Source organism: Apteryx rowi, unplaced genomic scaffold (genome assembly GCF_003343035.1).
Source record: "Apteryx rowi isolate R43461 unplaced genomic scaffold, aptRow1 scaffold_55, whole genome shotgun sequence".
Lineage (NCBI taxonomy): Eukaryota > Metazoa > Chordata > Aves > Apterygiformes > Apterygidae > Apteryx > Apteryx rowi.
The window spans coordinates 1,557,478-1,584,151 of NW_020450816.1; the positions used below are offsets into that span (position 1 = coordinate 1,557,478).

A 26,674-nucleotide genomic window follows, 5' to 3' on the forward strand; every position below is an offset into this window, starting at 1 on the left:
CCAAACGGCCTCAGCAGCTGCAGGCAGCGTCGACCGCCGCTGCCACTTCCCCACGCCCCCTGCGGGTTTCCCCCGGAGCCGGGATCCCGCGGCGGTGGGGCGGGTGGAGCGGGCGCGGGGTGGGCGACTCGCGTCGCGGGAGCGGGCTCTGCCCTGAAGACGAGACGGTCCGACGCAGCGCTGTTCTTAAAGGGTTTTGTACATACCAGCCCGCTCCGGACTGCCTCAGTGCGAGCAAATGGCGCTCTCCTGGAAGAGTTTGAGAACTGCTCCCTTGGGCAGGAATGAAGACATTTGTCAGGTATTACTATAGGGATGGAAAAGCCAACTCAAATCGTTGACTGCTTGACCTAGTTCACTCTGACAGACATGAAAAACTATACTTTAAAAAACATCATAAGCCCTTCAGAGACCTGAATCTCAAACAACTGGCTGTCGCTCAGCTAACAGAGGTGCCGGGCGAGGGATGCGCGTGGGTTACATCTGGCACACATCCACGGCTCCCATGCCAGCCTTCTGGCCTGCTGTGCTCAGTGGCCGAACTTCCATGCTTCAGCGACAGGTCTCTGGCAAGACACCGCCGCGGTGCTCACCAGCACCTGCCCCTTCACAGACCCCAGCCTGCTGGGAACTGAAACTTTGCCCACATTAACCCCGAGCACACTCAGGGCAGGTAGAGCTCACAAGCTGCAGTGGTTTGCTAGGGACAGTGGCACCAAGCAAAAAAAAAAAAATCGCAGAGTGTACTTCATACTTTCAGATTATTGCACCTAATCTCTCCTTACTTCTCTCTGCTCCCCAAAGGACCATCAGTGCACCGAGGCTGCAGGAGAGCAGATGAAACCAAGTCTGTGGAGGGATGTCCATTCTCTGCTATCCTCATGGAAAACCCTACTTGCATTTTTTTTGGTGGCATTCTGTCCACTTTCCTCAAGCAATTTATCTTGGCTAAAGTCACATTCCCAAAGTGTACATGGATTTACAAGCATTAGGACTGAAATTTAAAAGAATGAACATAAGCACTGCAGCATATTCCAAATTTTGTCAGGACTATATTAAGTGTCTTACTTCCTGAAGAAATACGTCAAATAAACGTATAAATTCTACTTCATTTAGAATAAGACCTTTCAAATTAATATAAATATAGCTTCAATGCGAGTTAGAGCTGAGGAGGTGACTATGTATTGAGCTACCATTTTACACTGAAACTTCTATACTCATTTGATCTTCATAATAATATTTAATAAACAATTTGAAGCAATTTGGGAAAATGATAATTCACCTTTCCCTGAAGTAGCAAAGCTTCAATCTGACATTTTCATCAATACTGTAGAAAATATTATCTGACAGAATCACAAAAGCCCTGCATCCATAACTCACCAGCAGTCGACACTTCCCTGTTCTGTAGTCCCTCAAGCATAATAATTAACAGTTTCCCATTTTGCTCGTATTGTTAGTGAGGAATTGAACTACTTAAAACAGTATTTTGTCATCAGCATTTCTCCATGAGGAATTCAGAATTAGCATTTTGGGGAAATATGACAATATTAACGTGCTTTTGAGATGCACAGAATATTGATCAAAATGTCTAGGAAAGACAGTCTGCTATTGTGCACTGGACACTAATGCCTTGTAAATGGCTGTGGTACCCAGCAGCAGTTACTTCTGAAATACACTTTTACACTTCAGCAATGACTGTGTTTTAAGAAACAATTGCAAATACAAAATTGTATTTAAAATCAGCAAAAATACATCCAGTTTTTACTTGCTTGTGTTTTTTATGATCAAAACAGAATTCTGAAATTTCTTGAAGTTGTATAGAATAGAAAAGAAATATTTCATCATCTTTTACTATCAAAATGTTTTATTTAATCCTATAACGATATAATGCAAAATGCTTCACACAGTGTGAACAAAAATGTATAATACACAACCTCAATAGATAGGTATGCAAGAATTCTTTCCCAATCCTTACTCTTCATACAAAGAAGTAGTAAGGCTCTATAGAAAGATATTAACAAATTACTCAGAAGAGGCATACCCATACATTATTAAAATGCATCTTCTAATTTTAAAAAAATATTTTAGTACAAAGATTTAGTAGTCTCAAAAGAGGTTATCCATAGAGAACAACAAAACTGCTTGCTAGAAAAAGATGACGATTTCTAGTGTCTCAGGTAACGAGGCGGTCAGGATTAATTTCTTGTTTGTAACAGATACTTGGAAGTTGAACAATCAGGAAAAAGAATCAAAAAGAGCACTTCTTATTTAGTGGTTTAACGTGATTGTTTATTATTTATCCTGCTTTTTCTGGGGTTGAAACCACCTCTCCTGTAATTGCATCAATACACGCTGTTTTAACAGGGTTACAGCTGACAATTCGATATGTGCACAGTCAGATTTTCCTTGTGTATTTGTAACCAAATGTATTTATTCATTCAGTTATCACTCTGAGTCATGATGGTGTTTTGGAGGATCTGGGAATGGAAATGATACTGATTTGTTAGAGTTGTAAGGCTTAGCAGATTCAATTAATAGGCAACAGAAATCCAGGTCATGATTATCACAGCACCTCATACACATTTCTTCCATCCACACTATATCAGCAGCAGTGTAGTCCAGCATTTGGGATCAACAGAACTGTGGATTATGGGAAACTGAACTGAACTATTCAAAATAATCCCGGTTTCAAAAAGAGAAAAATATTCCACAATTTTGTTAACCATAAATATGCTATCATCACTTAAGGATCAGCTGTGACCTACATGCTTTTCAGTACTATGGATTTTCCCTGTGTTATAGGAATAGTACAGTAAGTACTTACAATAGTAAGATCAACAATGTGTATCAATAAACATTTTTGTCTACTTTTCCAGTAGAAAAATTTAAATTTCCCAATCTATATTAGCTTCAATTTCAAACTCCTGAGTTCTTGTATCAAGCCACTTATTTCATATCAACTTAATATCCAATAATTTACCTATTATCTCTGCCAAGTAATAGTCAAGACCAGGATACATGAAAGTGTTGGGTTTTTTTGTTTTTTTGTTTTTTTTACAACAATTTAAATTAATTTTTGCCCACCCTCAGTAATTATCCAATATTTGACATGAAAGCAAACCAGTTTCTACTTTATCATTAACATTTTTTTATTTTTTAAAATGATGAAACATTCAGCAAGAAGAGTCAAATCCTGGTTCGATATAAACAAGTGTCATGCTCCTTTGAACTTGAAGATGCTTCTAACAGGTTTGAAAATCTTAAGCAACACTAAAATCTTAATCCAGACATTGCTTTTGTACATTTAGAACCTTTGATACTAGCTTTAACAGTTTTGGCTTAATGTGATACTTTCAACTCAGCAACTGTTGTCAACTGTGCACTTGAATCAACAAAAACCAGGCATATCATTTATTGAGAATGGCATACTGCAGTGCATACCTCTGTGGCTAAGGCAGAGAAGGAGAAATCGCACAATTTAGAGAAAGCCAGCCTCTTCATAGTTAACTATTGTGCCGACACTCTAAGCTACAGCTTAATTAAGTGTCATTACATGATGACAAGATAACATTTCGGCCATTTCAGTAGCTCTTCAGCAGCTTCCACAGCAAAATAGGCAGCAGCAGCAAAAGAAGAGAGAGAATTTCTTTTCTGCAACTTTGTTGCCTGACTAAAATCCCGACCAGCAAAGACTTTACTGCTTTCCCAGAGGATTGCTTAGAGGTAACAAGTGCTGAATGAAGAACTGCTGACAGGCCTAGAACCTCTGACAGGACTCTTTCTTGGCAAAATAAACTTCTTTCGTAATAATAATAAAAAAGAAGAGCTTATGTGAAGGCTACAGCATGGATGGAAACAGTAACAATATTCTGGGGCATACTCAGAAATCCAGCCTAGGAAAAATAATAAAATGAACATCCAAAGAGTAGATGGACCAGAACTTATTACCAACTCGTTTTAAGCTGATATTTGGATGGTTTGCTGACAGTTCAGAGTCCCTTTTATGGTATAAAATTACTTTGGTGTATAAATTGGGAAACCACCCTCCTAAATTTTAGTCACACAAGCTGTGGCACCTTCCTTCTAATCAGCAAGGGACAAACCCCCTTACAGCTGTGCTTCAAATAAAGAGCTTGTTTAAGTGTTTTTCTGGATCGAGGCCAGAATATTCAGCACCTCGCTGCATCAAGCTGTTAAGCAGCCTGTACCGCTCAAGTTTTATCTCCGCAGGCTGTGTGGCTCATAGTGATTACCCACCTCCCCCACCCCATCAAGCAGGACTGTATTTGTTTCAAAGCCTCAGAGGCTCTTCTAAAACCAAGCTATTAAGAATATTTTTACATTTATTATGTAGAGCCTTTCTTCCCAAATTTATATACTAAAATATTGAATACATCATGTTGTGCATACACGTGTAAATGTGTATACTAGAGACAATGGAGAGTGGGACTAGCAGCTAAGCAGCATGGGGCACATTGTAGTTAAGCTTACTGTGAAGAGAGAAGATCAATTTTTTATTTATTTTTATTAAGCCATAAAATGTGGTTGCTGGAGGCTTAGAGTCAAGATACCAAGATTCTGATGCAGTTTGTTTTTTTTTTCAGCCATCAAATGTGATTTTCTCATGGCTCAGTTCAGTAAGATAATCCAATTCAAGCATTTCAGCCTCCAGAACATTGATCTCAAATGAAGGAACACTTCTATGTGGGCACAATAGATCATTAGGCTCATCTTTTGGAGAATTCCTGCATTAGCCTAAGTGCCTGTGATTTATTCACTTACTGGGCAGTGTAATACGCTCATTCCCCTTCTCTCTCATTTCAAATACCCAGTGTATTTCTATTACCCGGTTACAATTACAACTCTGCCTTTTACTGTACAGAAACATTGCAGTAATTGTGTATTAGCTCAACTTCTGTTTCATTACCCTATTGTATTGACCTTATTTTCCCATGTATTCATGGGAATATTTCACTTCACTTCAAATTTCCAGTAATATGTGACTTCATGCGTCCTTAATTTATGCATGAAATTCTTTATCCTTCCTAGCACATGTGCATGCACAAAATCTACAAAGTAGACTTTGTGCAAAGAATATGGCATGAATCATAGGAAATAACTCATTTCCAATCACCACACACGACTTGCTTCTTTCGGGGCTTGTAATGATGACTCCCTGGGACTCCCATTCAGCTTCTCCTGAAGTCCATCATCAAATTCTCCACGTATTTTACTGATCTTGAACAAAAACAGCTTCAGAAGCAGGAATTTACCTTACTTGCCTCCTCAGCAATAAAGATAATTAGAACTAACTTCTGCAAAAGTTGCTGCCAGAACATGTATTACTGCAGGAAAACCTAGCAGAAGTGGGGGGGTCAAACATGTGACTCCTTTAAAAATACCATCTTATCAAAACCACTATAAAAATTTATTTTACAAAAGAGTTATTGCTGTGCTTTGCTAAGTAACTGGACTGTAACTCCTCAATAGCCCAACCACTCAGTCGCTCACCTCTGTCAAGAGGGCACCAAATGGCACTTGGCCCTGGCTTGGCCAACCAAGGCACACAACAGCTAACCGTGAGAGCTGGCCCAGGAATTTTTGCTACTGTAGCCCCTAACACAAATCTCAGCTTATATCCATGTTGATACTTTTGTAATGGGTGGAAAGTAACACTTTTTACAGGGGCTCTAGAAACAATAACCGTTTGAGACTTTTTTCACAGAAGTCTCCCTTCCAAGCTTGCTTTCAGCAGCTAGAGAAAGATTCATGAAAAATTGCTTCATTTCAAAATGAAAATGACTGCCACGTTTCAAAACTGGTTTTGGACTGCTCTACTGAGCAACCATTTAGAGTAAAAATTCCACTGCCTATGTAGTTTGCAAGAAGAGTGCATTTTAACCTATGTGAATGATTTGTTGAGCTATACATCTAATTTCCAGAGCTCAATTCTCTTTCTCAATGGTTAGGAAACTAATTTTTTTTTTTTTTTGAAGCATATCATAGTGAATTTAAGTATTAATATTCTCTACAAAGCCTGCAATTAAAGTATAACAAAATGGTGCTAGTGAACGAGAACCAGGTAAAATGGATTAATTTATCATGGCCAAGATAAGCAAAATGCTGAAAAAATAACGCAGACAGTGGAAGGTAAGCTGCTCGAGGAAGCCCTTTTCTGTTAAATATCTGAACTGTTATATTACACCAGCACAGAATGTTCCGTTTAAGTGGGAAATTCAACTTGATCACCTTTTCTGTAGAAGCTATGAGAATCAGACTAAGCTGAAAAATGCTTAAACTCAATTGTTTGCCCACAGTGATGAAACTAAATACAAATAGTAAGGGTCCAATTTTCCCACCTGAAGCACAAATACTGTTGATTTCAAATTGAGTAGATAATAAGCATTCAGGCTCTGAGCCTATACTCATTTACACTAGTGTAAACAAGTGACTATCCTGAACTTCCTGGGAATCAAGGGAGTGAAAATGCCAGGTCTTCAGAGTCTACTTCTTCTAAAAAGGTAGATGGTCTAACTCACTTTTTAAGAAAACTAATTTATTGATGATAGTAATTGCCAGCATTACATTCATCCAGTGAGTTGTATTTTTTTGCCCCAGAAAGAAAGTCAGAGGAAAAGGTGGAAAGAAACAGTTAGTAATACAAGTTGGATTTAATGTGGGCTACTGCAATAAAGATGGAGACTACACAGTGAGGAGAATTGCATATGTCAATGTCCATAGGTCGATTTAAGGTTGCAGAATACAGTACATGGAATGCAAGAGTGTTACAGATGACAGAGTGCAGAATGAGATGAAGGGGCAGCTCAGCACAAAGCATTTTAATCAGGCCAGATATGACTTCTAGAAAGACTTCCCTGGTTGAAGTCTTAGTCTTATGTTTTTAGCCTTTATGCCTTTAGCCTGTATGGTCCACACAGCCTGCCTGCTCTTCAATAAAAGCTTGTTTTTCTCCAATCCAAAAAAGTTGGTAAGGTTTTCAGTGTGCCTTATATTTTACTGTAAGCTGACAAAATGGCACAGTAAGGTTTCAGTCACCATGTCCTACTATCTTGCATATGAAATGTACAAGCAGGAAAAAATATCTTTCTGTGGTAAGCTATTAGCTTTCCAAACTGAATCAAGATTCTGTAATTCAAATTGGGATCTCTCCTTCTGGCATATGATCGCCACTAACAAAGTGGCTGTGTGCCAGACCAGGTCTCTAGTGAAACCTACACAACCTCACTGTTTCCATGGATTTATTGGATGGCCCTTTAACTTGAATTTAGAACCAAAATTTGCATGTGTAGCATCAAGAAAATAATCTAGTTCATTTCTACTCAGCCACTTGAGCTGTGCAAGCCAGATAAAAATATTTAATACTGCTCCCATCACTAACGTGAATACATTTGTGTACACATAGGATTCAGATTCTGTAGCATAAGATACCTATTTTAAATAAAGCACAGCTGCTTTGGAGGATTAAACTAATGGCATAAGTCTCTCAAGAGGGTCTTTAATCACCCCAATATCTGCTGAAAGGGCAACACAGCAGGCACAAGCAATCCAGGAGGTTTCTGGAGAGCATCGGTGATAAATTCCTACCACGGGTGATCGAGGAGGCCGACAAGAGGAGACACTCTGCCGGACCTCTCTTACAGACAAAGAAGAACTGGTTAGGGATGTGAAGGTCAGGGCAGTCTTGCCTCCAGCGATCATGAGATGGAGGAGTTCAGGATCCTGCAAGGAGGAAGCAGGAAAAATAGCAGGATCCCAACCCCGGACTTCAGGAGAGCAGACTTTGGCCTCTGCATGGACCTGTTTGGGAGAATCCTGTGAAAGACAGTCCTGGAGACAAGAGGGGTCCAGGTGGGCTGGCTGATTTTCAAGGGTCACCTGCTCCAAGCTCAAGAACGGTCCACCGTGGTGAGCAGGAACTCGAGCAAAGGCAGCAGGAGGCCTGCGTGGTGCCAGGGAGCAACAAGGCAAGCACAGTAACATGGCCAGCAGGGCAGGGCCTCTCTAGCCAGGGCCTGTCCCACAGCACCCAAGCAAGGGAGCAGGGTGGACCCAGAGATCATGGCCAACTTCAACCACAAGTCCAGATCATCCAGAAGTTCACGGTGAGGAGGCAGGGCCAAGGGCAAGCTGGGAAGTGAAACCAAGGTCGGGATCAGGATCAGGTCCAGCAATGGCCAGGTAGGGCTGTGGTGACAGGGCTGGGCCGAGGCCAGGCCAGGCTGTCAGACTGTGGGTCAGGGTCCAGATTAGGGAGGCCATGACCAGACAGGGGCAGGGCTGTGGCAGAGCTGGAGGCTGGCACCACTGTGACATTGCTGGGGCAGGGACTGAGCTGAAATAGGGTCCTGGGCCCTGGGCAGGGTCAGGGCAGGCCTCAGAGGAGCTGGGCAGGGCCAGTAGGACCTGGAAGTGTCCTCAAGGACCTGATACATGGATGAACAAGGATTTCATGACAAAATTCAAATATAAAAAGTAAGTATACAAGAGGTGGAAGCAGGGACAGGTGGTCTGGGAGGAATACAGAAATGTTGTCGGAGTGTGCAGGGGTGGGGTAAGGAAAGCCAAAACCATCTGGAATTGAATCTGGCAAGGGATGTGAAGGGCAACAAGATGAGCTTCTACAGGGGCTTCAGCAGCAAAAGAAAAACTACGGAAGATGTGGGCCCACTGCTGAATGGAGTGGGAATCTGGTGACAAATGACATGGAAAAGGCTGAGGTACTTAATGCCTTTTTCACCTCAGTTTTTACTGGTAAGATTTGTCTCCAGGAGTCTCAGGCCCCTGAGACCAATGGGAAAGTCTGGAGCAAGAAAGACTTGGTAAAGTAAAACTCCTCGGTAAAGGAGAATCAGGTTAGGGAACATTTAAATAAACTGGACGTACACAAGTGCATGGGCCCTGACAAGATGCAGCCACAAGTGCTGAGGGAGCTGGCTGACGTCATTTCAAGGACACCCTCAATTACACTTGAAAGGCTGTGGCAATCAGGGGAAGTTCCTGAGGATTAGAAGCAAGCAAATGTCACCGCTATCTTCAAGAAGAACAAGAAGGAGGATCCAGGGAACTACAGAGCAGTCAGCCTCACCTCAATACCTGGGAATAAACCTGGAAACATTTCCAAACATATTAAGGACAAGAAGGTGACTGGGAGTAGTCAGCAGAGATTTCCAAAGGGGAATCATGCCTGACCAATCTGACATCCTTCTACGACAAAATGACTAGCTCAGTAGACAGGGGAGAGCAGCTGGTATTATCTTGCCTTTAGCAAGGTGTTCAACACTGTCTCCCATAACATCCTCATTGAAAAACTGATGAGGTATTGACTAGATAAGCAGACAGTGAGGTGGACTGAAAACTGGCTGAATTGCTGAGCTCACAGGGTTTTGATCAGTGCTTCGTGCTGCTGCACAAAGTCCAGCTGGAGGCCAGTCACTAGTAGTGTCTCTAACATCTTCATTAATGACCCAGACAGTGGAGCAGAGTGCACCTGCAGCAAGTCTGGGGACAACACAAAACTGGGAGGAGAGGCCAATACACCAGATGGGTGTATACACTGCCATTCAGAGAGACTTCAACAGGCTGGAGAAATGGGCCAACAGGAACCTCATCAAGTTCAGCAAAGGGAAATGCCAAGTCCTGCACCTGGGGAAGAATAACCCCCTGCACCAGTACAAGCTGGGGGCTGACCTGCCCCCAGCAGAGAAGGACCTGGAGGGTCCTGGTGGACAAGGTGAACATAAGGCAGCAATGGGTCCTTGCAGCAAAGAAGGCAAACAGCCGCCAGGGCTGCATTAGGCAGAATGTTGCCAGCAGGTTGAGGGAGGTGACCCTTCCCCTCTACTCAACCCTGGTGAGGCCATACCTGGAGTGCTGGGGCCAGCGTTGGGCTCCTCAGTACAAGAGGGACATGGACATACCGGAGCAGGTCCAGCGAAGGGCCACAAAGATGATTAAGGGCCTGGAGCATCTGACATATGAGGAGGGACTGAGAGCACTGGGACTGTTCAGCCTGGAGAAGGCTAAGGGGGATCTTATCAATGTGTATAAATACCTGATGGGGGGAAGTAAAGAAGACGGAGCCAGACCCTTCTCAGTGGTATCCTGTGACACGACAAGAAGCAAAGGGCACAAACAGAATTGCTGGAAACTCCATTTAAACATAAGAAAAAAAAAATTTAATGTGAGGGTGGCTAAGCACTGGAACAGGTTGCCCAGAGAAGTTGTGGAGTCTCTGCCCTTGGAGATATTCAAAACCCGACTGGGCACAGCCCTGAGCAACCTGCTCTAGCTGACCCTGCTTGAAGCAGGGGGGTTGGACTCTAGACAATCTCCAGAGGTTCGTTCCAACCTCAGCAATTCTGTGGAAAAAAACCTGTCGTGCCAAAGTAAGGGGAAACCTTAAATGACCTTGTCTGAAAGTGCATGTACACCCTCAGATCACTTCAGTTCAGTCCCAAGTGTCATGACATGGAACCCTATAACCTGAATTGGTTGCATATTCACACATCCCCCTTACTGAATGTAACACATGTATTCTACTCCTGGAAAGAAATCATTCTCACAAGGCTAAATGATTTTTTTCAGACAAGCTAATTTCTGATTTCCTGAGGTTTGGTAAGACAAGTAATGGCAGAGCTAACTCAATTTACTATGGAGAGAATTTACAATGACTGTAGGTAAATTCCCAATAATACAGTAAAAGGAACATGTTACAAAAAACTGTTTCTCCAGAGTTCTCTTCAAAGACAGTGAGCCCAGCCATCTTCCTCTCATTTCCCTTAATAGGTTAGCCAAATAGAAGATCGCATGTGCAATCACAATGATATTGTGGAATGCCACTATTAGATTCCTACACTAGAACAGAGAGAAAGAGAGTGAGAAAAGCGTAATACAACATTGTTCTGATTACCCTATTTGTTAGAGACGTAACTCAAATGCACCAGCAAACAAATTCTATTCACTGGGATGTAAAAAGATCTCACATCTCTTTTTAAATTACAAAATGACAAATATTCCACAATCCTGCTTCCACAAATACTATGACTTACAGCATGGATGAAAATGGACTCCTAGTAAGTATACTGACAAATACAAAATGATAGCACATAAAAGATGTAAGAAAAAATATTCAGAGAAGGTAATTCATGGGTTTAGCTCAGGTTTACTTGAATATGCCAAAAAAACCCAAAAAACTCTTCAGTGCAACTGTAGTGTCTGAAATTGTACTGAGTTGTATTGAGTTTCTATGAATGCAACATACAGACCGCAGTGCAACAAAAGAAATGCATCAGTGTTATAGGAAAGGATTTTCATTAATATACTTGGCAAAAATAGTTTAAATTAGAAAGCCATTCAAAATACAATGCTTACATCTATATCCCACCTCTTTCGGAAGTCTGCTGCTTTTGCTATTCAACTTACAATATGCAAAATAAAGCTTGGTAAACACTGACAGAAATATTTTGGTAAAACGTGTATCTTCCTGCTAATAGCAAATGAAACAACTCAAAATGTTACATTTCTTTGTCTTCTATGACTTAGAAATACTAGTTGTTCATTAGTTACCCAACTGTACATACCTCAGAAATTAGCTCTGCTATTAATTCTTAGAAAATAATTTAATTCTTATCAAATCTTAAGTGATGGAAAGTGATTAGTACCTAAGCTCTACATTTAATGCAAAAAGTCACATGAGCCAAAGCACTGCAGAACTAAGGGCCAAGTTTGCTAATAAGGAGCAAGCTTGGTCTCAGTGGAAGTGTTTTTCCTCAGTGATTCGAAATGGCCAGAATTTAACCCCAAGTCTTCACTAACGAATGCCATCACTGAATTTAAACAAAGAATGATAAAAGCAAAATGATCTGAATCTCTACCTGAGTAAAACCTGCACATCAAAGTCTAAGGGAAAAATAAAACAAACACGATGACGGTTGATGAGAGAGAACCTCATTCCAAATGTTAACATATTTGTGACTAGAGGAAAGCTTGCAAGTATTAAACCATTTTGTACCTTATTGTTGCTTTACAGGTAGTACCATTTGGGAAAACTATTTGCTTATCTTTGTCTCTACAAGAGGGCCATTATAATCTCTTGTTGGTATTCTTTTAGAATAAATATCTTTGATGAGACGCAGTTATTCTGTTTTGAAAATATAAAACCAGCATGGGCAATCTTACAGCACTTGTCCTCATTTGGCATAAACTAAATGTGATTCACTTGTTAGTTCAGACTAAACCCTTGTTAACACTTGTTAAATGTATTAACAAGCTTTAAAAAGACAATATAATTAAGATATTTCAACATTTTTATGTGAGAAAATATGTGATTAATAGATTTTCTCATTTCAACTCAAACTAAAAATAAAAGCCACTTGTAAAGGCCTTGAATTTTCACTTACAGGARACACTTCAGAACAACAGGAAATGATGTTCTTCAAATGAATTTGAAGCTTTGTTGCACTTTTCTCTATAGCCCTACTTACCTTGCTACTGCTGCCAGCTTAGCTGTTTTTTTACAGGCTGCTCTTCTTTGGCCTCTCTTTAGTATTCTGCCTGTCTTGAAGACTGGGCACTGCATCTGCGTTAACCAATGAAAATATGAGATTCATTTTTTTAATTCCATACAATTTCCCAGACAACAAGGCCTTTGGCACAAATCCCCATGGCCTTTATTCTTTTAGTCACTAAAAAATGCAACAATAACCCCTTCCACCCAAGTCATCACTTGTGAGAGCAGACCTCCAAACTATGGCTAAAACTTACTTTCTCAGCTACCAAATATTGTTTTGTATGTATTCATGTTGCAACACATTTCACTACCTTATGACCATTTCAGGTCATACAGGTACAAATTTCACTCACAAAGGTCTCTCTCAATCCTTACCAGAGTTAAAGCTTAAAAACCTAGGGAAAACTTACAGAAGCACCAGAAAGTCTCCTCTACCGATTTAAAGTAGGATTAGTGATACCAATCAAATTGTAGATTAATGGAGATCGATTTAATTTGCAAATTCTCCAGAGAACAAGTTTATAAATACAGAACATGATACTAAGATCAGCCACTCTATCAACCACCTTTATTTAGCAGGCTCGGCCAACGGAGATATATAGGTTTCTCTCAGAAGGTGCGTCTGCCCAAGACTGTAAAGATTAATTCCACTTCTAGCCGCCAATGTCTTCCCGGCGGCGCCCTGCCAGCCGCCTGCAGAGCCCCGTGCGAGCGGCGCTTCACCTCAGCCGTTAGAGCCGTTAAGGCGCTTCCAGCCCTGCGGGCAGCTCGCGCAGCCGCCGGGCGCAGCAAGCCCTGCGCATGCGCCCTGGCGCCCAGCGGCCGCCCCGTGATGACGCAGCGGCGCGCGGCGCGCGGACCGCGTTTGCGCTCGCGCCGCCTGTAACGGCCGCCATGAAGGAGACGCCGCTGTCCAACTGCGAGCGGCGGTTCCTTCTGCGCGCCGTGCAGGAGCGGAAGGTGCCGCACCGGCCTCCCTCTCCCTCCCCTCCTCCTTCCCCTCCTCCCCGTCCGCGGCGGGCCCCCGGGCCTCTGCCCCCCGCCCTGCGGGGATGGCGCAGTAACTTTGTGTGTGTCTGTCTCTCTGGCAGCGCCTGGACGGGCGGCAGTGCTATGACTACCGCAACGTGCGCATCTCCTTCGGCGCCGACTACGGCTGCTGCATCGTGGAGCTGGGGAAGACCAGGTAGCTGGGGCCGGGGCGGGAGGGGGGCTCAGCCGGCCGGGGGAGGCCGCTCCCCGCGCCTGGCCTCGTCCTCGCTGCCCGGCGAAGGTGACTCCGGCGCTGCTGGCGCCTCGGCCTTAAGACGTTACGTTTCCCCGCCGGCAGAAGCAAATGAAACGCAGCGCGTTGGGTGAGGGACGTTGGGAAGCCCACTGAAATCGCCGTAAGCGGATTTCAGGGGCTGAAGCCTGAAAGCAGCAGCATTTCAGGAATAGGAGTATAAGTGATAAATTGGAGTGGAAAGGAGAGGGGAAGGATGGGATTTCCACGTTGCTGGTAGCTTAAGAAAAACTTACCAATTATAAGCACTGTGTATAATTTTTCATCCCCTTATTCAGTGATCTCATACATTTTACAGCCTTCCACAAATCAGATGTCCCTTTTATGCATGGGGAAAGTGGAATATGTGCACTTAAATAAACTTTTAGTTCTCAATTCTCATGTGTTCGATTCTGCTTTTAATCCTAAAGTTTAGGGCAATGTTCTAATGTCTACATTCAGTTCTTTCAATTAGTGACTAGCATTTAAACATGTATGACAGGGCCTGGGTGGAAACTGGGAGAAGACAGACTACAAAATAAAAGCCCCAATGTACATTTTTTTCAGTGAATATATTTTGTTTCTAGTCGTAGGGTTTTCTTCCCACTAAATTCTTTGGTCTGGGGGTTTATTTCCCTCTGCAGGGTTCTCGGACAAGTCTCATGTGAACTTGTTCCCCCCAAGCCAAATCGGGCTACAGAAGGTATCCTTTTCTTCAATCTTGAGCTCTCACCAATGGCAGCACCTGCTTTTGAGCCTGGCAGGTATGTAGCTTTCTTAAAAAGACTAAGAACAGGGCCAACATAACAGCCACTGTTTTGGTGCATATAAATATAAAGTGCAGTCACACAATTTGGGGCAATTTTGTTTTAACAGGCAATCTGAATTACTGGTAAAACTGAATAGACTAATAGAACGATGCCTGAGAAACTCCAAGTGTATAGATACAGAATCTCTCTGTGTTGTTGCTGGTGAAAAGGTATGGAAAGCTACTGATTCCAGATGGTTTTATACTAGAGGATGCATATGGTCTGTTTTTAAGGCAGTCACTGCCTTGTTTTGAAAACTAAGAATTCTGACTTAGCTTAATATAATAAGGACCTACCCATCTGAGTTTGCATGTATTTTAACCTGCTCATCTATGTAGTCCTTTTGAGATAGTTAGGACCCTTGAATATTTCTTTGCAGAATGAATGTCTTAACTGTACTTCACTGTTGTGTATTTGTCAAAATTAACCAGTGTTTAAACCTAGCACAGTGTGTATCTTTGAATTTACCAAGATTTTTCATCATAACTTCCTAAGCCAAGAACTGATGAATATACCCTGATTTTTTTCATGATTTGAAAGCTGAAAGCATTTTGAAAAATGACAGCTTCTGTGGAATCATGCTATAAATTACTGCGTGATTATGTACATTTTTTCTCAGGTTTGGCAAATTCGTGTGGATCTGCATCTGTTAAATCATGATGGGAACATTATTGATGCTGCTAGCATAGCAGGAATTGTAGCTTTGTGTCATTTCCGCAGACCAGATGTATCTGTACAAGGAGAGGAAGTAACCGTGGTAAGTTGTATCAGCCCATAGTAAATGCTGTAGGATCACAGATAGTTGTTCCCCTCTGTCTGAGAGAGAAGAAATAAATGTTTATGTAAATAGATGAACTCCAAGATACATACTTTAGGATAAATGCATTGCTGCGGAACATGTGAGAGGATAGTAAGTCAGCCTGCTGAATACAGAATTTTATCAACTTCAGGTTTGTGGGAATATTAATTGTAATAGATAAGTATTTCATGGAATGTTTTAACTGATGAGCAGTATTTCAACCGGATCAAATACAAAAATGAAGAATGGGCTCTATTTACCTATGTAGGTAACAAACAGAAAAAACTACACAAGAAGTGTTAGAAAGATTTCTGTCAATATTTATATGACTAAAAGTTTATGTGCCTTTTTTTTCTTTGCTTTTTATTCCTTTAAATATCTTGTGTGTACGGTACATCCTTTTGAAATTAAATACATGTTTTGTAAATAATTGTCTTCTGGGCTAACTCTTTTTAAAGTACACCCCTGAGGAGCGTGATCCTGTCCCTTTGAGTATCCATCACATGCCTGTTTGTGTCAGTTTTGCCTTCTTCCAACAAGGGTAAGCTTTTTGTTAAGTCTTTGACAGAAACAACCTATCATCAGTTCTGCAGAAATTGACAATAAATGTAGAAGAGTCCTAAAAATATTTGTATTGATAAAGTGTTATAAGAAATCAGCCTATCTGAAATGAGATGTGATGGAGATACTTATGTGTACTGCACAAGTTTAAGTAACCAGCACCTTTCACAGACAATGTAGAAAACTTTCTCAGGTTGGGGGTGGGAAGGTATAATCATAATTACTTCTATTTAAGCCAATTCTTGGGCTATATTTTCTTAAGAATAGTAACTCACTTGCCTTAAACTTTTATTATTGCATTATATTTGAAAACTTGATTCTAGGACCTACTTATTGGTGGATCCAAGTGAAAGAGAGGAACGTGTAATGGATGGCCTCCTTGTAATTGCCATGAATAAACATCGTGAAATTTGTACCATACAGTCCAGTGGTGGGATTATGCTATTAAAAGATCAGGTAAATCTTTGCCTTGACCAGTCTTTCTCTCAAACCTAAGCTACTTCCTGCACTGTAATGTTGATATTGAAAAGTTGTTAACATTTTGAAGCTAAGAAAACTACCTGTCTGATTTCATTGGAAAAAGATATGTTTTTAGTCCTAGTGGAAGAGCATGCAGCTGTGAGTGGTGCTGAAGAAGAGACAGAACAAAGTGCACCATGGCTTGGTCAGCTATGCATCTCTTCCCTGCCCCCCCCCTTGATTTGGAGGATGGAGGCTATAAAGGAACCCAGACTGCACTTTCATTTATAGCTGGAAGCCCTTGTATTAACATGAGCTTGTAGTGAATCCAGTCCCTCATACTAAGATGCCATATTGTATTTTAAGTGTTTGTGACTCTGGTGTACTAGGGTTTTGATAAAAATGCCTTGTTTTCACAATTGTAAACTGCTGTTAATATATATTACAAACAGGTTCTGAGATGCAGTAAAATAACAGCTGTTAAGGTTGCAGAAATAACAGAACTAATTCAAAAGGCATTGGAGAATGACCAGAAAGTTAGGTGAGTTTTGGGAAAGAGGGGAAAAGAGCATTTTGAAGAAACATGCTAAAAAAAAAAGCCAACCTTTAATATGAATAGCAAAAAAAAAAAATTTTTTTTAACTTGTAGCTGTTTTAAACAGTAAGGTATACATGGCTGAGCTTGAAAAGAAAAAGCATTTATAAATATAAAACATCCTGAAATAACATTTGTCATTAAATGACTAGGAAAGAAGGTGGGAAGTTTGGCTTTGCAGAATCTATACCAAATCAAAAGATCACTGCCTTCAAAATGGAAAGAGCTGCTGTTGATACTAAGGATGTGGAAGAACAAGCAGAAGAAATCATCACTAAAGCTGACCCTCCTTCAGAAGTGTATCTTTCTTATTGCGTCATTCAGGGGAAAAAAACAGGCTTCCCCTCCACTGCCACTTTAGGGCCACTGGAAGCTAAACACATAACCAAAATTCTTCACAGCTTAGGTAGACTCATAGCCTTCAAATGAAACATCACCATCATATTGGTTTTGGTAGTAACTGCCTTTAGATAACTTAATTCCTAACATAAACTGCAAAACTGTGGTCCGAAGTGACTGGTTATTATGTAACAAATCCTTGTGAAAGAATCAAACAAAACTAAAAACTGTCAGTCTTCCCAGGGAGGAAGTATTCTCTCCTACCTCCCCTTTAAAGACCTGGGGAGAAAAGACACCTTAAAATTCAACTATTTTGCATTAAGAATACAAACAGATTACCAGTTAACTGGTATTTTTCTTAACTACTTAAAGTTTTACCAAACCAATACTGCACACCCGTGGGACAGCCCAAATTGGGGAAGGAATAGAAAATGCCTGGGGAGACCTTGAAGAATCTGAGAGGGAAGAAGCAGCAGAAGAGGAAGGTGAAACTGATGCTACTGCTTTTGAATGTCAGAAAATGGAAATGGAGGATACAAGTATTATGAACAAAACTGAGAAAGGCAAGTATTCATCTTGATACCGGATACACTTATAACATCACTTTATTAACAATCTAGAATTAAAATGTGAAAGATCCCCTTAGCAAGAAAGGGGAACTAACACAGCCACTTTCTACTTGAAAGAGACACACATTTGCTACTTAGATTTCACCTGGACACTTCAAAACAGATTTTTCTGTGGTATAGTAAGAGCTTACTGCTCCAAATTATGCACTAGCAGGAGTGAGCCTCAGTCTTTCTACTTTGAATTTCTTTAGAACTAGTGTAGTTACTAGTTACAGAAGCTTGTACAAAACTGATTTTTTTTTTTTTTTTTTAAGATGAACCTATTGTATTGTCTGACAGTGAAGAGGAAGAAGTTGTCATCCTGGAACCCCAGGACGCACCAAAGAAAACAAGGTAACCATAATGTGAAAATAAGATGGGGAAGGAGTAGGTAAGGAGTAGTTTCTGAAAGCACCAGATGTTACAAGGACATTGCTCTCTAGCCTGTGCTGAGAATTTTGGCAAGGCCAAGACAAGGACACCAGTGATCAAGGGGATTGCAGAGATAGTATAGTCAAGAAGTTTAAATCCATACTAGTTTGCTCCTCTCTGAGGCCAGTAGTCCTGGCTGACCTGCAGCTGTTTGAGAGGCTTACAGATGTTTCACTAATCTTAATCATACCAAAGGGCATAAGAGCATAAAAGTGGATTTGAAGCAGCTGCTGCTTAAGAGATGCTGCAGGGACTGCCTGTTACAGCTAACCTTAAATTTTAATTTTTCATAGATTAGATTTATTGCTGTACCCCTTCATTAGCTATGGAAACTTCAGTTTAAACACTCACTAGAAATTGAAGTTTGAGCTCTGTGCTCAGCATGGTGGATGGTTGCCCTGTTACAGAGGATCAGCCTACCTGCTTTTGAAATAAAATTGCTTAATATGTTATTTTGTTAAAATGTCATTTGCTCACAGAACACAGACCAACTTGAAACAAGAAAATACAAGTAAGAAAACATTTAACAAAAAGAGAAAAAAGAAGAGAGCTACTCATTAAAGCCTTCATCTGTCCTTCAGAAACACTGTAAGATACATAATTTGTCTATTGTTACTGACCTTATTTTTGTAGATAACTTACTTTCCTCCCACCCCAAACTCAGGTTTGCTTCCATGTATATTTTACATAATATTTGTACACATTTTTAAATAAAATCAAGTCTGTGTATAAATTAAATTCTCTGGTAGTATCCTGCTAAACTGACTCAAGTTATTTAACTCAAGTTGCACAAGCAGGGTAGATAGTCTTAACAAAACAGTCCCAGCAACTACTTAGTTCTTAAATGAGCATAAATGAACAGTTCTAGTCATTGAAAGCTAGGTATAGTCAAGTTCAGTTGGTAAAAGGAATTATGGCTCAAGCTTAATGCCAGGAAAAGTTTTTTTTGACTAATATAGCTGTATCATACCTTGAAAGATATCACAGCAGGAAGTGATGTACTGTGACTAAGACAGTCTTTCCATATTACTCTATCTTACCTTCACTAAAATTGCTTTGTATAAAATCAGCAAAAATACAAATGCTTAAAATAGCATACAGCTTCTGGCTGGGGACAAGAGGCTGTAAAACTTGAATATAGAAGTGACTCACAGTTCAGCAACACAGTTTTTTTAAAAAGTTTAATTAAATATTACATGCAAACAGGAATGCTTCTTGCACCATAGTCAAAAAATTATGCTCTGAATTTAAAATCAGGCAACACAAAGCAGAATGAAAGGTTTCCAAGATGTCCTACCTGCTTTGTTTGAAAACTGAGTCAAATCAGAAACACACACATATGTACAAGAGCAAAGTAGGACTATTTTACATGTGACCTCAGTATTTCATGACATGAACAGGAAAGAAGTTGCTGTCACAGATATTACATCCCAGAATCAGTTTTAGAACTTAGGGAGGGGGGGAAAAACAACCTCCTTGCTAATTATCAGCTTTAATCAAGTTGTGCTCTTTCAGAAAGGGACAAACAACCCCTGTTCCTCCAGGAGCTAAGCCAGTGCATTTTCTTAGTGTCAGTTCTTCTGATTGGAAATGGCTGTTAAGAGCACAGGAATGAGTGAAGATTCCATTTCTTCCAACTTCTCCACAAAGAACAGCATTCTTTGCAACTGTTTCTCTCCCCTTTTATTTAGGGATCCTGTTATTTCCACACATAATAGTGCATACCCTACATCCCTTAGTTTTTCTTTTGAAAGGAATGTGAGAAGTTACACTGGATAGACAAAAGGGTAGTACAGTGCAACCTGGGCTTTTTTGTTCAAAGCTCTGTGGCAAGAGCTAGAAACTCCCCCTGCTAGCTATAGAAACCGAAGAGATGGAAAAGGATGTTACTTACTGCAGCAACAAGAGCTGTCAGTGTGGCAGGAGGAACAGAGTCCTACCAGGCTGAGATGCCAGCCCATTGCTGAAGCATTTTTTAGGCTATATAGGAAGTCATACCAGATACCATATGCTGAAAGCAAAGCTTAGGGAGCAAGGGAGAATTATTCTCCGTGCTATAGAAACAATAACAATACTTTTTATCCAAAACGGAGCAAGGAGACATTTCTTTAAGCTGTAAATTAATACAGTAAACTACTGAAGCCTTTCACCTGAATACTGGTATCTTGCTCTTTTCTGAGGAAAGTAATTCATAAGCTTTCTTTAAATTATTCCTCTTATGTCTGCACTTCTTAGTGGTCTTTAAAGTTCCCAATATCTGCCACAAAAAGGAGAAGGCAGGACCCAGTTTCTGAGGAAGAGCGCTGTGCTCTAGGTCTTCAAATAGTGGCCATTCAACATTTTCATTTGACCTTCAAAGCTGATGTTGCAACTATGGCAAAAGCACGTGTTAATGTATATTTAAACTCACTCCCCTGTAAGGTTAGAGTATTTCCAATACTAAGCACCAGACATGATACTATGTAGTTTTAATCAAACAAGTTTTAGCTTTTCAGTGGCAAGCTATTGCAGTTGAACTAATGAAGGCTACTGGAGAACAAGGAAGACCAGTGAAATATGGTTCTTCATTACACATTAGAATACATATAAAATTTCTGTCAAAGTGCATCCTAAAAAGCTCAGATCTGCCAAAAGAGGTAGCCTCTCTGCTGCATACTTTTGTCTTAACTTCATAAGCCAACACCGCTAAACTAGAGTTCCACTAACTCTGTTCGTTTGTGGAGGGCTCAGACCAGACTGAGCAGGCATGAACTGGAATTTAGCAGGCATGCAAAACAGCAAGTTTTTAGTTACTGAGTTGACACATGAATTTACTCACCAAAATGCATGTTTATCAGCTTGATAGAGGACAGTTGATGTCCTTTTTTATAGCCCACATCACACCAACTGCTCCACATATTTATAAAATTCAACAGGTACTGTTTGTCTCATTAGCCACACACCTATATTAACTAACTTCAAGTTACAATGGCACAGGTTTCACAGGGCAGTCCTTGCAAGGAGTTAGAAATGAATGCCAATTTATGGTAATACTACCAACTGTCAGTGTTTTTAAGGTATCAGCAAGACCACTAACATCACATGTAAAGATGTTTATTAGCCAATCTGGAAATGGCTCATTTAAAAAAATCCACTTCCATACATTCACTGCTTTACACTCAAAGCACAGTAAGTACAGGACATTACTCCATTTATTCAGGTTGAAGGTGAGTGTCCATTTGATCCAACACTGATTATTTGCCACTAATTTGTGTAGCAGTTCTAGTAACTAAGAGAAATTAAGACAAGTTGGTTACATTTCTGCTGTATGCTGCAGAGGAACCCTTCTCAAGGGATAGGGATGTACACAGTCAGGGCCATTCGGCACACAGGCCATCCAAGCCAAAAGGCATTCCTTCCTTCCTCTTGAGGACACAGCAGCAGTTCACCCTGCTGCAGTTTAATCTTGCCACCAAAGTGCTACGTAAGCAGACTGATGACCAGAGTTTTTTAGTAGACACTGATGGGCTTTTGGGGCAGCTAGTACATTAGTGGGAACTCCATGGGCTTAAATTAGTATCCGTTTTACACTTTGACTAGAAAAAATACCTATAGCAAGACCATTTTCTACATACAGGAAGAGAGAAGTACAAAGTGGTATACTAGTTTGAGCCATGCAGTCCCTGCAGTAGAACACTCAACCTTTAACCTGGCGGAAATCTGGCAGTACATTAGGTAGAAGTCCAGGCTTCCAGTATCTAGCACATCCTAGAGTCTCACATAAGTTAACTTCAGCAAGGTGTTCTCCTTGTAGCTATGCAGTTTCTTCCAATATTATAGCTGTTAAGCCACATTTTGGGTCTATACTAAGTCTCAGTTTAAACTAGACAGTAGAAAAATGCTACAAATACTGCTGTGGAGTCCAAGTCACTCTCACTTGGAAAGAGAAAAAGCCCTACTTTAATGCACTGCTATTATAACTGTTTATTCTATAATTAGATAAGCAGTCTCAGACATGCACTTGGTCTGCATGGTTAATTCTGCACTTGAAGAGAACATTTTTATAAAAAAATCCAGCTAAATATTTTAACAAGATTGCATGTACAAAAGATTTACATTAAAACCACATAAAACTAACTTCATAATTAAGCTCATCAAAACCTGCATTAATATTCTGAATGATCACATCTAGATTTCTGAACCCTGTTTAAAACTGTACATCATTCTCTTGCAAAGGTAATATACATCTTTTAAAAAGATCAGTCTCTTGATTATTACAATAAGTTTAGTGTCTCTGGTGGGTCAATGAGCGATACTCCATGGTACCTAGAGGAGGGAAAAAAACATGTAACTTTGCTTAAGTGCTCTCTGCTGGAAAGCAAAGCATATATACTGCAGCAAAGTGCATTTCAATAAAGGCAGGACCAAAAAAACATTTTGGAGCTTGTCAGCTGCCATGCTGACACCAATTTTTAGGAGCATTATGTAGTCTCCTGACTACCAGTTGTAGAAACCTCAAGAAAATCCCTCCAGTTTCTGCAGGACAGTTCAGCTAATGGTTTGGGTAGCAACAACTAGCCTGTTGGTGAACATGAAGTATTGCTCCACAAAGCACCATGCAAAAATCTTGGCAGAGTCTTGTCACAGCCTCACTTACACTGAGTATTTGGTTAGTTTAGTCTGACTTAAGACTCATCTCAAGTTAAAACCCCCAGTTTAGCAGTTACATGCTAGGACAACTCATGCTTAATATTAGTTTATCATACATCTCTACAGATACTCACTTCGTGCTCTTGTATTTTTCCCTTATTGACTGTTGTGTGTGTTGTGCTGCTTTGAGGTAGGTCCTGTGTAGGTCCATGAGGCAAGGCTTAATGTTTTCAAGGGTGTAGCCTGTTACTTTGCACAGAGATTCAGGCTGAGGAAAAGAAAAGCAAGAGGAACATTTGAGCATGTTTCCGTTAGCTTACCCTGATGAGCTAATACCATTTGTTGAGTTTTTAGCTTCCTGTTGAAACCAGCAGAGAATGGTGTATTCTGCTGTTGTCCTGATAGGCTGGGGGAGTATAGTTATCTCAAGCACCAAGCAGTTCAATACTCACTGCTCAGACTTTAGCAGTTTGTGTAGATTTACATTAATCCTGAAAACTATCATATCCTTTAGAGGCAGAAACTAGAAGTACTCCTTGCCTCCACTGTTTAGGGTTTCTTTCTGCTCACTTCCTCATCACAGGGAAGCTGCTAACAGCTTTGAGGAGAGTCACAAGAACAGAGCACATCAGTAGATGCTTCCCCCTTCCCTGAAAAGGTTCTCCCACCCCCTTCTTTTTCAAATATCAGAGGGAACAATCCCTAATTAACAGGCTCTTGGCGTGGAGGGGCTGTAATTCCTGCAGCCCAAGCCCAAAGGACAGCTTTGGCCAGAGCATGCAGAACTGCATATGAATATATGCATAAAGGTGTGCATACAGGGATTTGAAGACTCACTTTCAGTGCTACGTACCCAAGTTTGTCCAGTGATTGTGTAGCCTGCTAGATGAAATGCTGCAGCAGCAATAACTGATGGCAGGTATTTCAGATAAGGATCAGCATCAATTAGACTCAGCTCCCCAAGATACTGCAAGGAAGACAAGAGCAAGGGAATGATCTGCCTCCAAAAGGAAGAGGAATATTAAACACTTCCACTGGGACCCTAATTTAAACTTCCAATCCTGCCATCAGTCRGGGGAAACAGCTTTTCCCACTTAAGCCCCTTACTGAGCTGGTCCACAGATTTGTTCCTTCTAATAAATACTGATATTCTGTTCAAGACAAAGTTGACACAGGTTAAGGAATTGGACATCGGCACAGGGGAAGAAGGGCTGACAAACTAAATCACCACCTCTAATTCTGAGAATCCCTGAACAGCAACAAAACCTGAGGAATATACCAAAGAAATATCTCTTTTAGCATCTGTGTTAGCCACAGTCTAGCACCATTCCCATGCACGCTGTTTCAATACCACATTTTTATCTTTAGAGGTATGCAAGATTGAGAGGGAAGAGTCCAGTCATGTCTAACCTTTGCCTAGTGAGACAACTGCTTCCATTTAACATCTCTGGCACCTGCCACACACTTTGTATTTAAGATAATTTAATACTTTATCCAGAATAGCCYGAGATGTTCATTGTGCTCTGCTTTAGAAACTAGCTTCTGGATTTAGAGCTTGATGCTTGTTCCCCCCCAAAAAGTGTCCTTTGTAGCCAAACAACCACTAAGTAGACAAGTCCACCCAGACAAGATACAAGCTATTCAAGATGTTAGTTTTTGGTGACCGATACGTTTATGCATTGATCCCTATTCAGTTTCCATAGGAAATTTTAACATGGACACCTAAGGAACGATGTCCCTTTTGGGTGGGAGAAGAGGGTGTTAGTTTTAGATGGGAAAGCATCAGGGGAAACATCCAGCACTGACACAGACCCTGAATTTATCAGTCTCAGCCTGCTTTGAGTAAGCACTCATGCTTGAGCCAGGGCAATACCATCTGAGACGCTCCACTGCTAAGTAGCTGACAAAAGGGTTAGTTTCCAATGGCAGAGCGCCACCACTGGAGGAGCACATGGCATGCCAGGTGCACTCTCCGGAAGGCTCCCAAAGAGTAGGGTTATTGATTTAAGGCAGACTGGGAAACAGGAAAGCCTGGACTGAAGTATCTTTTACCATTTTTCCTTTTCTCTTGGGAATAGAAAACAGAGCTTGTAAGGTGCATTAATAAGATAACTTCCCAGTTACACAGATTCAACTGTTAATTCTTACTTACCATTGATAAGCTCTCAACTTTAGCACTTGTCTGCTCGTGTAGGAAATACTGGGTAAGGAATTGGTTGATCGTTGGAGCTGCCAAGTCAAATGACAAAACTTTCAAAATTAAGTGCTCCATCCTTAGAACTTGCTTCTTGGTATAGGTGTCATCTGTGATGTAGACAAACTCTGCTACTTCAGGAGGGTAGATTTCTTCAAACTTTCTGCCATAAAGAACAGTTATGAGCAAGTAATTGTGTAGCAGAGAACCAAATAACCAGCAACACTTAATGAAAGACAGCTTACTACAAGTTCTGACTTGTCAAGTAGCTGTATACTGTTACTGAAGTTTGCTGCATCCCATCAACTAGGTCTTAGATCAGCAGACTTTGAAATTATGGAGAGCTACACTCAGCAATTTTACCATTAAATAATTTGGGACTCAAGAGTTATTAAAGTTCCTGAAAATACAGTAGACTAACAGTTGTGAGCAAAATTTTCTTTTCACATTCTTTGTGCATATTCCCCCAAATACATTTCAAAAGCCTTTTGCTGCTGCAGCTAGAAATAATGAATCCTCACATTAGGCCAATTCACAAACATAGCCTAGAACCTTGCTTGCAGAGTTTGACGTAGACTGCTAAGCTTTTAGGTGGATAACTGCTGCTTTTTACCTAGCGTAAAACCATCCAGAGCCAATCTGACTACAAACAACAAAGTATGATAGCCCCAAGAGATCTCCATCTGCATGAGACCGGCAGGTGGAATTTTAAATTAACCAGTTTCACTTACGATGCAAGCAGCATAGCTGCAGTACCCACAAGCTGAAGTTTTCCTCTTAGAACAGACATTGAAGAAAGAAACCTATCAATGTAATTTACAGCTAAGTGCAGGGTTTCATTCTGTAATTTGTATTCTTCTCCAACTTCTACCAGCCAGTCCACGAGAATGGCCCGCATGTTGTTTGTGATATCAGGTTGCTTCTTCATGTAACCCATTTTAGGCTTGCATTTCACCTGTAAGTTTTGATAACATACAAGGTTTAGTTCATATTAAGTGCTTGTGCGGAAGCAGGTATTTTAATTCTATTAATCCTAGTTAAAAGGTTTTAAGCAGATCAGAAGCAGCCAGAAATGGCAACTGCAGGATCAGCAAGCTATTTTGCTGTAATGTTGCTTTCCAGCTTATGCTCAGCGCACAGCCCAGTCAGCTTCACTACAAAACAGCGCTCTTGTGTTCACAGCGGTGGACACAGCATCTCTCTTCCCTCCTGCTCTTTCCAGCAAGCTTCCGCCTCAGCCTCAGTCACTCAGTAGCGACTAGCGCTCAGATACGTCCCTCAACCCCAAACGCCTCGCCCGTTAGCCGTGTCCAAGCAAGACCACGCGCAGCCTCTCACCTCCATTTCCCGGAGGTACGTGTGGATATCGCTGACATAGTCCGGCACGTTGTTGACGTTGGGGCTTCTCTCCTCCGCGTCGGAGGATATCGAAATATCCATAATGCTCGGAGAACCT

At 41.0% G+C, this 26,674-nt stretch overlaps 3 protein-coding genes across 4 annotated transcripts in view; 1 reads left to right on the forward strand and 2 right to left on the reverse strand.

Annotated features, from left to right (window-relative positions):
- Positions 1 to 13,308, reverse strand: part of ANXA5 (annexin A5) — a 59,310-nt gene extending 46,002 nt beyond the window's left edge. Inside the window, exons 1-2 of one of the 2 annotated variants that reach the window (XM_026081460.1) lie at positions 13,096 to 13,308; positions 12,504 to 12,598 (exon numbers count right to left, since the gene is read on the reverse strand). The gene's annotated coding sequence lies outside the window, so the exon portion shown is untranslated. The remainder of the gene's footprint in view (positions 1 to 12,503; positions 12,599 to 13,095) is intronic. The other variant, XM_026081461.1, reaches the window with a different exon arrangement.
- A 47-nt stretch (positions 13,309 to 13,355) lies between these two features.
- EXOSC9 (exosome component 9) lies at positions 13,356 to 19,133 on the forward strand. The gene is made up of 12 exons (XM_026081458.1): positions 13,356 to 13,489; positions 13,621 to 13,715; positions 14,438 to 14,557; positions 14,670 to 14,772; positions 15,222 to 15,359; positions 15,860 to 15,942; positions 16,286 to 16,418; positions 16,874 to 16,962; positions 17,169 to 17,315; positions 17,728 to 17,918; positions 18,239 to 18,317; positions 18,875 to 19,133. The coding sequence occupies exons 1-12, from the start codon at positions 13,424 to 13,426 to the stop codon at positions 18,954 to 18,956; spliced, it is 1,326 nt and encodes a 441-aa protein (XP_025937243.1). The 5' UTR covers positions 13,356 to 13,423; the 3' UTR covers positions 18,957 to 19,133.
- A 2,339-nt stretch (positions 19,134 to 21,472) lies between these two features.
- CCNA2 (cyclin A2) lies at positions 21,473 to 26,667 on the reverse strand. Its single transcript, XM_026081476.1, has 6 exons — positions 26,557 to 26,667; positions 25,950 to 26,173; positions 25,177 to 25,381; positions 23,878 to 23,991; positions 23,159 to 23,292; positions 21,473 to 22,700 (listed from the first exon to the last, which is right to left on the reverse strand). The coding sequence occupies exons 1-6, from the start codon at positions 26,656 to 26,658 to the stop codon at positions 22,649 to 22,651; spliced, it is 831 nt and encodes a 276-aa protein (XP_025937261.1). The 5' UTR covers positions 26,659 to 26,667; the 3' UTR covers positions 21,473 to 22,648.
- Between the last annotated feature and the right edge of the window lie 7 nt (positions 26,668 to 26,674).

Coding starts and splice junctions, on each gene's coding strand:
- CCNA2 (XM_026081476.1), bottom strand. CDS start 26,658: ATGGATATTTCGATATCCTCCGACGCGGAGGAGAGAAGCCCCAACGTC. Junction 26,174..26,556: donor CGTACCTCCGGGAAATGGAG/GTGAGAGGCTGC, acceptor CAAAACTTACAG/GTGAAATGCAAGCCTAAAAT. Junction 23,992..25,176: donor AAGTTGAGAGCTTATCAATG/GTAAGTAAGAAT, acceptor TCTTCCTTGCAG/TATCTTGGGGAGCTGAGTCT.
- EXOSC9 (XM_026081458.1), top strand. CDS start 13,424: ATGAAGGAGACGCCGCTGTCCAACTGCGAGCGGCGGTTCCTTCTGCGC. Junction 16,963..17,168: donor GAGAATGACCAGAAAGTTAG/GTGAGTTTTGGG, acceptor TTAAATGACTAG/GAAAGAAGGTGGGAAGTTTG. Junction 17,919..18,238: donor TATGAACAAAACTGAGAAAG/GCAAGTATTCAT, acceptor TTTTTTTTTAAG/ATGAACCTATTGTATTGTCT.